A 10689-nucleotide genomic window follows, 5' to 3' on the forward strand; every position below is an offset into this window, starting at 1 on the left:
CACACACACACACACACACTATACACACGTGGACGCAGGATAAACTGGAGATGAGATGTACAGGATGATCTAAATTGAGGACAGCTACACTCGTTATTGTAGGTGCAATAATAAGTTAAAGTCCAAGAGGTACTTTGTCAAACTGTATGAATGCGTGGCCCAGGCCAGGATAGGAAATTAACTAACCATGTAAAGATCAACAAGCCACTGACAGACATGTTCAAATTTGATTAATTCAATAAATTATTATTTTTTGTCTTAAATCCACCAAGCATTATCACATTATATCAACATTTGCAGCACCCTGAGCCTTTTTGGTAAGGTTACTAGGAAAACTCAGGCTAGAGTAGTTTAATTCTTCTCGAAACAAGTTTCCTTTTAATTTTTGAAGAACTACACAAAAAACTATCTATCTAACTTTCTCTGTCTCCCACAACTTCATTGAAACAAACATATAGAAACATTTCAACTTTTACTGCAAATTTTTACAAAAGCTCCCGCAACATCAGGCATTTTGGGTTGTAACGATCTCAAAAAATGTCAAAATCCTGGAGGGACTGACTGTATCACTTTCAATTCACAAGTCTGAATTGAATGGTGTCCTACTGTACCTAACCATGTAAAGGCTGCAGCAGCACAGAGTGAAACAAGAAAAGAGGGAGACAGACACAATCCCTGTAAAAGATTGATTGTGTCACTTTTTGTCTCTTAATAAGAAAATACAACGCAATTTCGTTCAGACTTAACAAGCATAGAGGGAAAAAATGGTCATTAAAGAAACCCCAATTTCTTCACAGACTGTCACTTTAATGGAGCATAAAGAAGAAAAATGGTGCTTTAATTTATATAACCTTGACCACAAATGATTTTGGCTAAGGAAATCATTATTATGTTGCCCTTTCCGTGCGTTTTCTTTTCAGTAATATGCATAATCTATAGTTGACTGGTACAAGTCCCATTATCCTCTCAGGAGAGATGTTGAAATATGTTGATTCATTTACGGAAGTAAAAGCTAGTGAGGCAGATTAAGAGGAACCAGGTATATTTTGATCTGCGTTTTACATTTTTACTGCCAAGGAACTCCTAGAATGCCTTTTACATTGGTGATATCTAATTATGTATATGGTGTCGATTCATCACCATATACTGATATACGGACTGACTTTTTCTTTCCTCTTCACTGCAGGAACAGGCTGCGTTGGAAGAAACTGCATCCAGTCAGACAAAGAAGGCCGAAACATGTCCCAACTCCAACTACAGAGACAAGTACAGTCACCTGATTGGCACCTCAGCTGCAAAAGATGCAGCACACACACTGGAGGCCAACAGCGCTTATGGCTGTGGTGAGGAATTGTTGTTGCACTGATCCCTGTCTTGCTTTTCCTCACTTACACAATTTGAACCACAGTTCTCCTCTTTATTCACTCCTTGTTTTGGAATCTTTTTTTCCTTCCAGTGCCGGTGGCCAACAAGAGGGACACGCGCTCCATAGAGGAAGCCATGAATGAAATCCGAGCGAAGAAACGGCAGAAGCAAGAGGACGACTCAGGGGCGCACAGCAGCAGTTCTTGAAACACCACCACTTTTGCTTTCTGTTGTCTGTTGTGTGTGTGTGTGTGTGGGTGTGGGTGTGTGAGCAGTCTAATTCATCCTATAATGCAATATCCTGTACTTCAGACATTTTAAAGTAACTTATATGACAGCCGTTGAATCCAAATCTTGTGTAGTGGAGGATGGTATGTCCGATCAAGGAGCTGGATTACTATACTATATGTGTTTTAACATTTGCTCGTGATGTTCTTTCAACTATCAAGATTCTCACGCACATGATTGGACCTTATACAGTATAAAAATGTTGTTTTGATGAAAAAAAACAATGTTTCTGGGTGTTCAGCACCCTATATCTTAAGTGACATTTGTATTAAAATGTTGACAGTTTTGATCTATGGCCAGGCCAGATCACATCCTAAAAGCAAAGTTTTTACGCCAATCATGGCTGAGAAGTCAGTGTTCCAATTATCCAATGCAGCTTATAAAAGGGAAACAGGAATACTGTCTATTGTGGGTTCCTTTGGGTTTTTATTTTTTGTAAGTCTCTACCTGTTTCAGATATTTGGTAAGTTGGAAGCATGCCATTTCCTCTCATGCCAAATGAGGAATCTCATAAAAAAAAATACAGTTTTGTGGAATTTAGGAATTTGTGATTAAGTCTGAGATTTTCTTTGTTTCAATGTACATCTGCACTGAATTAAGCTGTTACTCCAAACAAACTGCTTTATTATTAAGCCAGGCAATGGCTTGCAATAGGCGTAACGGTATAGGGAGCAGGAGTACCAGAATTATTTTAGGAATATCGAGCACATCTCTCTTAGTTGTCATATCTTCAAGTAAGTTTCTTGGCATCTTGATGTCTATTTTAACATGTTTGCACGTTTTTATCCCCCCATGTGTGTTAATAAATGGAGAACAGTATTAAGTCTTTGTCTGCATGTTAGTCCTCAATTCCTCACAGCCTACTGTTTAAATGTTAGCTGGTTTTAGACTGTATTTGTTTTTTTTACAGTATCATTTAATCCAATATAACAACACCAAATACAGGCTCAAAAATGACCACAGTAGAATCACACTTATTCAGTGATATGTTCATTCTCACTGGGAGTAATAGAAGATAGCACAATGACTTGATCATGAGTGCACTCACTGGTCATCTACTATGCCTAAAGTTCAGTATATCAGCCGACGTATATCTGAAACACTGCCCTCCTGTCACCAGGAGACCCACATATACTATGTTGGTGAGGGTAATGCAAGGTTGTTATTTGGCAGTGGTGCAACATAACCAAATGCATTTACTCTAGTGGTACTTGAACTTTACATTTCACTCTAATTTTAAGTTAGTTATTTATAGTTATATATTTAACTTCACTACATTTATATGACATACAGTAGATGTCTCCTACATTATTTATAGTATATTAATAGTACATACTGTTTTAAATAGTACAATTAAAATGATGTGCAGCTAAGTAACATTATGATGTTACTACTCTCCTGTCGTCCCTGTTCCTGAACTGGCTCTGCCTTTTATCTCCTGAAGGGGCCGCCACAGATCAACCCAAAGAACAGTTTGATGGACATTTTTGTATCCTTGTCTCACAGTCCTGCAGTTTCTGTCCTGCAGAAACACACTTATTGCGCACTGAAGACTTAGTAAGTCACGCACATGTTAAAAATGAAGTCCATGCTTTTCTTCTTTTTCACCATTTGGTTTGCAGATGCAGAGCTAAAACCCCGAAAAGGTAAGAGCTAAATCCTGCTGATGCTTATCTGGCTTGTTTAATGACAATGACCACGTTATAATCAGATTTAAGGAAAGTTTTTCTCGGACTCGGCCAAACCTGAACAGATATTTTAAGAATAACATTCTCTATTGCTCTCGCGTTAACCATTTGGTGTTACTGTTGTGTTTTGTGGTGAAACCTATTTATAGGCCTATCATTCTGTGACAGAAGCTACCAAAAGTTAAACTTCTGTTTGTTTTAATGGGATGAAGTTGGGTCAGTGGTATTCATTTGCAGTTTCCTATGTTTTCCCGCGGCCAGCATGACTTTGAGCTGATGACACTCTGACAAAATGTTTTAGTTCAAGCGTTTAGATATCGACGGTCATCTACGCCACATGTGGCTCATCCTCATTTTTGACACCCAGGGTCCGGGGTGGCATGTACTTTCAAAGACAAGACATACAGCCCAGGAGACAGCTGGCATCCCTACCTAGAGCCATTCGGATTCATGTTCTGTATACGCTGTGTCTGCACAGAGGTACCGTTGAACACCTTATTTATCACTTCTGATCAAACATCTAAAGGACTTTTAGACTACACTAACACTGCTTGACTGTCTGAAGAATTCTGTGTTTGGGATTTTTTTTTTTGTGCTTGTAAACTCTCTCTTAGACAGGTCATGTGAAATGTAACACAATCAAGTGTCCTGCTCTGCCATGTGAACACCCAGTAGCTGAGCCTCAGCAGTGTTGTCCAAGATGCACAGGTAGACTTCCCTCCTCTAACACCCTATCAGCTCTGAGTTAGAGAGTTCCAGTGGGTGACACTGCTGTCTTGTGTGATGTGCCCTCCTCAGATGAGCCCAGGATCCCTGCAGGGCTGCGAGCTTCTGTGAAATCCTGCAGGTATAATGGAAGTATTTATCAGCCAGGGGAGACCTTCACAAAGCTCGACCTCTTCCCCTCCAAGCAAAGCAATCAATGTGTTATGTGCACATGCTCTGTAAGTTTCTTTTTCCCATTATACAGCATATTCAAGAACTATCACCAAAGTCAAGAAAAAATCCTTAATTACTTTATGTACATTCAATGAATGTTAAAAGATCTTGTATTCCACGCAGAGAAAGGTTTTAGATATGTTTGTGTGTGTGTGTGGGTGTATTTCTGCCCACTGACTAACAGCATTGCTGCTAATACTATCCAGTTAAAGTGTAAATACATCATTAAATTCCATTTAATATGTAACTGGTGAAAGCATCATGTTTTGGTTCGTGTGGAGGCTCAGCGTGGTTGTAATCGGCACAATAATTTAGGAAACTAAAGGCAGATATCAGAGAGGAAAGTGGAAGTGAAGCCAATATTGACATCACCCTGGAATTGTCCTTCAAAGGCAGCATGATGGGAGATTTTATGAGTTGTTAAGTGGTGTATATTAACAGATGTTTCCAATGAGACAACACACAACAATATACGTCACAACAAGATTCCTAATATAAATTTAGAGCGGTACAAGTCACGTTAATCTTAATACACCTGTATCTGGATGTCTTAATTATTTATTGTATTAGTTTTGCACTGTTCTGATCTGTTAAGGCCTGATTTTACTGTAACATTCTCACAGCTTTGCTTACTAAGATATCGGTTTCCCATGTTTCACAGAAGACAGTGGGATTAGGATTTACTGCAGGTTTTTAAAACTCAGCAAGTTTTTACAAGTTTTGTCCTGAGGTTGGTATGACCACGTTGTCCATTATTTTTAGCTATTTGTGGTTATTTGTGTCCTTAAGGAAGACATTGAATCCTTATTGTCTCAGATGAGCAGGAGGGCACCTTGCATAGCAGCTCTGCCACCACTGGTGTCTGAGTGTGTCCATTATGTTTGGCAGAAGAATATTTTTGGTATTTTTCAAGAACATTAGATCGCAGTAGACACTGTGGTTATTTGTTTGGACTTTGTCTCTATGATTCTGTGTGACATGAATGTGAGTCAATATTAATAAATTAACAGGTCTTAAGAGGAAGTCTTCCTCTATTGAGCTCATACTTGGAAGTTCAAGAAGATAAGAAACTTTCCCTTCTTTTCTTTTCTCAGAATGGAAACATTTTCTGTGCTCTGAAAACATGCCAACCGATCACCTGTTCCTCACCAGTCTCTGTCCCAGAGACCTGCTGTTTGGTGTGTAAAGGTAGTCAAACTCCTTCAAGCTGCTAAATATGGCTTTTATTCTGTTTCCAACCTGCAATCATGGTTTTTAGGACATAAACATGCAGATTAGGCCAGAGCATTGTCTGATTAATAAGAATGTGTTTTTTCTGATATTAATTTATATCACATAATGCAAATAGATTCAAAATTACACCGAAAATTATCAAAATGATGTTCAATGCAAAGTTCAATTTTATGCACTAAAAAACATCACAATACTATCATGACATTATGAAACAATTCCACTAAAAGTTGTTCTATAATCATTCGGAATTACGGCCCAGCCCTAATGTTATATTTTCCGTCTTAATTACGTTGTCTTCACGCTATTTTTTCTTATTTGGTTTTTAGATCATGGCACCAGTGGGTCCTCATCAACTGAGGATGGAAACCAGCAACTGAACAGAGGCGTTGTATGTTCTTGCTTATTTATCATAACATTAACATCTCCTATTGCTTCTCATGAAACTTAAATGATCTTAAAATATATTTAAATGCAGTAGAAGCAATGTGGTGTTGTCAGTTGAGCAGGTGCACTTAACTTCAAGTTACTGGTCTCACAGGCATGTGTCTGCTCTGTTAAAGGGTCCTTGAACATAACACTGGGATCACTACCAGCTTCAGGGGAGCTGTTCAGTAGCTCACGCTGACCTTTGACCTCCCTGTGCAAGAGGGCGGGCAAATTAATAGTTTTCCCTTGAACATCGGAAGGATGATTTGCTCAACATGGCATCACATTGTTCAGATTATTTCTGTAATGTCCACATTTCTGTAATCATTACCATACCATACCATACCAACTTTATTTGTTAAGCGCTTTACAACAACCAAATACAACGCTGTTAAATTTCCCCCCAAGATTCAGGAACCACTTGGCCTGACAATAAGACTAAATTGCAATGTTGTTTTGTATTGGAATTGCTGAAAGAATCTGAGGTGTGGGAAGTGATTCAGAGATCTGGAGCCAGGCAATTCACTTTTATGATTTAGGGCTATGATGCTCCTTCAGCTATCACTCAGGAGAAAAGCAAGCAAAACCAAAAGCTGAAAATATGAAAGATAACTTTGTTTTACAATGTGTGTTTAAAAAAGAGGCATTCAGTCGACCAGTGTTCTGGAGAGCAGAGCAGGGTGCGGTCCGACCGTGCCACTACACCCAGAGACAGGACTTCTCCCAGAGGCCTGAGCCTCAGTAAACTCAACCTCAAAGGGGCTTCAGAGACCACCGTGAAGATTTTGTTGCAGAGAAAACACCAAAGAGGTGAGATGTTGTCAAAACAAAGATCCTGTATAGGTATTTGGTTTTATAGGCCTGTTCCTCACAACTTTACGATTGCTTCCATATGCAGCACAATGCTCAGCTGTATTCCATTTCTCTCAGCGTGCTTATACAATGGCAAGACGTACTCTCATGGAGACCTTTGGCACCCGGTTTTGGGGAAGGTCCTGGAGTGCATCCTGTGCACTTGTACTGATGGCCTCCAGGACTGCAAACGCATCACGTGTCCCAGCCAGTACCCGTGCCCACATCCTATGAAATCAGCGGGAAAGTGCTGCAAGACTTGTGCAGGTAGTTAAACATAGCTCATGACATAATGAACTGTTTATACTGACATGAGGTTTTCTTGGCTATTAACACCATGCACACAACTTGTGTCTGTTTTGTCTCTATAGAAAGTAAAGCTGAACGTAACCAGACCCAGTGTCATCTCGGATATAAAAATAACCTCTTGGTGTATAAAGTACACTCACCCAACACTGTTAGGATCATTGCTATTGAAAGACAAAGTACTGCTGAGGTTGAAGTGCAAGTATGGAAAACTGTCGAAGGTAACTACTTTAACTACTGGTGGCAACTGAGATTAATACCACTCTGGCATCTGTCAGTAAGATAAGAAGCCACAGACAGCAGGCAGTTAGCTTAGCTTTAGCATAGAGCATATAGCTTGTTTTATGCTTTGGTTTTGTATAGTATAGTGCTGGTTGAATGATTTTGGTAGTACCTTTGTATTTATTGTATAGACATACAAGTGGTATAAGTCTTCTCAACTAAAGCTGGATTACTCTTATAGAGGCTTTACTTGTACTGACTGAGTATAAGTGTCCACTAGAAAGCAGTGTACCATTTAGCGATCCTCAATGTAAAGAACACAGAAGAAATCAATAAAGGTTAACATTCATGGAACAAAGACAAAGGAATTTGGGTTATATTTATTTTGGCAGAAACTTAATTCCAGCTTAAAAGAAACACACCAACAAATGTGTTTCAAACAACAGCTGTATTCAAGAAAACAGATTTTTTTCCAAATTGTCAAACTATTCCTTTAAGACAAATAAGACAAGTATTGCTGCATACATGTATGACTCTCATCTGAGTTCTTTATTTATGCAGGTGTGTTACAATTAATGGAAACTGGTTACGTTCAAAGAAAAGACATTGTGGATCATCCCGAAAATTACACATTACTTACAACACTTGATGAAGGTTTGTTTCATGATTCCTTTTTTTATTTTAATAGGACTATTTTGGTTCTGGTGTTAGATTTTATATTAAGGTTCTTTTTTTCCAGGGACATGGAGAAAATTTAAAGGGGAGAGAGAAAATCTGAGCACAGCTCCTCAGACCACACTGTGTGAAGATGGCATACGAGAGATGGTTGCCTTTCTAAATCCCAAGCAGATAGAAGACCTGTGTTCACCCTGATGGTTTTTGCCCCCTTTACTCTCTTTTTACAACGATACTCCCAATAACATACAGTACATACTTTATTCATGCATGTTGCACTTGGGACTCCTGTCATTCCTGTAATACAAGTGGAATTACTCATTTATAATATTGTTTATTGACTGATACATTGTTGTTTGTCATGTTTTAATCATCATGTATTTTTATGTAAATTATTAGGTTACAAAACACAGACTATAACTGTGTTTGATAACTGTCATGTCAACCTCCGTATCCAGTTATTAATTTAGGGGTTGAAACTGTGTTGACTTAGTAATGATATGTAGAGTGCATCTATTGAATGATTGAGGACATTTTGGGATCAGTAATTCTTAAACACGCCATTTGTTTTAACCATATGAAAATAATCTGTGTTGTAAAATATGTTGTGCAAGGGGCCACATTCTGTTTAGAATATGAAGGGTGTCTTAAGGATGTAATATGACCATCTACATATTTATTGTAAATATGAGGTGTTACCTTATTTAAAGTTCATTGGTTGCTGTATGCTTACTGTGTATATACATTTGACTGTCTGAATATTTTTTAGTAGCAAGAGGCTGTTATGAATTTAGCGGATTTAGGACCCAAACGCAGATATGACAGGCAAACAGGAGAGTGTTTAGCTGAGGGTTTATTTTACAAAAAGGGTCCAAGGAAACACAGGGATCAAAATACCATGAACAAAATCCAAAATTAGACCAGGGAGAAAACACGGAGAATAACAGAAAACAACAGAACAGACACAAGAAAAACACAAGAACAGGGAGAAAACACAGAGAATGGCAGAATACAGAAAAAGAAGCAGGAACAAACCTGAAACCATAACAGAGGCATTGCATTGGAGTTCAGTCTGCCGGCAAATACACAGCCATGTATTTGTTAGTGAGAAAACAGCCTTCCCAATTCTGTCTGATGTCGAAATATAGATGTACTGTAGCTATTTTTATGCAGCCACAGGATTTGCTTTGTTATTACAGCTTAATGACATTCTACCAGAAATGTTTGTATTTTTAAGTGGTCATAGTTGACGTAGCTGAATGCACTTTGCACCTCTGCTCGCAATTTTAACCCATAAAGTTTTGTCAGTGTTTTACAGCAGTAAACATGGTCTGATTTGTTTTTAGTTATAACTTGACATGACATGTAATGGAATCATTTGCTAGGAACCTTGCATAGACAGACGCTGGGAATATGTACTTGAGACAGGCTTAGGAGGTGGCTCGTTTAGTTCAGAGCTGTCTTTGAAGGCATCGCTTTAAAATGATTTGCTGATTCATTTATGGTTTGCATGCCAGCCCCAGCAGAGCGGTCCTAACACCCGTTTTCCCGCTGGAGATGAAATGTTATCAGAGGCATGGAAATCAAAAACAGATGTTCAAACTCCTTTCAAACCCCAAACTCACACACAATATTTTCCCAACATGCGCTTTTTCATAAAAATCACTTGTTATTGTTATCATGCCACGATGAGACCAAGGTTCTGATGATTGGTTGCTGGTTAGGAACGGACCTAAAAAACGCCTTACACTTGATCCAACATCTTATATTGCAAAAATACCTATGTGCACTGGCACACTGGCTCTCTCCCTGTTCTGTGCAACATGCCTTTAAACTGCAAAGCAGTAACAACTTCTTGCATAGTCCAACTATCTTAGCACCAAATAGCAGAAAGACAAAGTGGGCGACTAACTGATGAACATAGTGGAGCATTACTCAGCTAAAGAGACAGATATTTCACTCAGGAGATGGTAGAGACCAAAAACAGAGCTAAAAAGAGGAAATCAGTAAATCTGGTCAGAAACAGCTAAATGAAACTCCGGATCTGCAGTAAATAGCCGAACGTTGGTGTTCACCTAATCAACTCAAATGGTGATAATAATGTCAGCATTGTGGTCACGGAAACCAAAATAAGTGGTAAGAGCCCATTGCATTTATTTTATGCATCCAAGCTTTTGACATTTGTAGCCTGAGGCATTATATTTTTCGGTTGTCTGTCAGTCCTTCCCATTGTCAGGAACGCAATATCGAATTGCTAGCTTTTTACTTCCGCCACTGTCTCTACCCTGTCCAGTTCCAACCTGATCACCTAGCCGGCCTTCCTTAACGGCTTGTTGAGACGGCTGATCTCCAAACCTTGATGCTTGATTTTTTTTTTTTACAAAATAAGTAAGTGTATAGAAACAATACTATCAGTTGCCCACATATCCAATAGTAAAATAAATATTCTAGCATTATTTCCCGGCCATCAGAGGGCCCATTGTAAACGTTAACTTTATAGAACACTCCCAAATTATGTTTTTTACTTTTTGTAGTGGGGATTATTTTCTATAGGTGAGATTGTACTGTCAGATCTAAATGTAGGCCACAAAACTAATCTGTATTTCCTAAACACAGTTCATGAAATAAGTAATACTTCCTATCCAAAAATGTAAATTACACTGCGATGGACAATGTCATGGAAATACTAATACCC

At 38.6% G+C, this 10689-nt stretch overlaps 2 protein-coding genes across 2 annotated transcripts in view; both read left to right on the top strand.

Annotated features, from left to right (window-relative positions):
* Positions 1-2478, top strand: part of spag7 (sperm associated antigen 7) — a 5739-nt gene extending 3261 nt beyond the window's left edge. Inside the window, exons 6-7 of the mRNA XM_034889168.1 lie at positions 1187-1343; positions 1457-2478. Of these exons, the coding sequence (XP_034745059.1) occupies positions 1187-1343; positions 1457-1572 (273 nt within the window). The 3' untranslated portion in view covers positions 1573-2478. The remainder of the gene's footprint in view (positions 1-1186; positions 1344-1456) is intronic.
* Positions 2479-3107: 629 nt separating this feature from the next.
* Positions 3108-8511, top strand: chrdl2 (chordin-like 2). The gene is made up of 11 exons (XM_034889162.1): positions 3108-3299; positions 3709-3821; positions 3956-4049; positions 4140-4285; positions 5375-5468; positions 5840-5901; positions 6581-6749; positions 6870-7058; positions 7163-7318; positions 7881-7973; positions 8059-8511. The coding sequence occupies exons 1-11, from the start codon at positions 3224-3226 to the stop codon at positions 8190-8192; spliced, it is 1326 nt and encodes a 441-aa protein (XP_034745053.1). The 5' UTR covers positions 3108-3223; the 3' UTR covers positions 8193-8511.
* Positions 8512-10689: the final 2178 nt, after the last annotated feature.

Source organism: Etheostoma cragini, chromosome 13 (genome assembly GCF_013103735.1).
Source record: "Etheostoma cragini isolate CJK2018 chromosome 13, CSU_Ecrag_1.0, whole genome shotgun sequence".
Classification (NCBI taxonomy): domain Eukaryota; kingdom Metazoa; phylum Chordata; class Actinopteri; order Perciformes; family Percidae; genus Etheostoma; species Etheostoma cragini.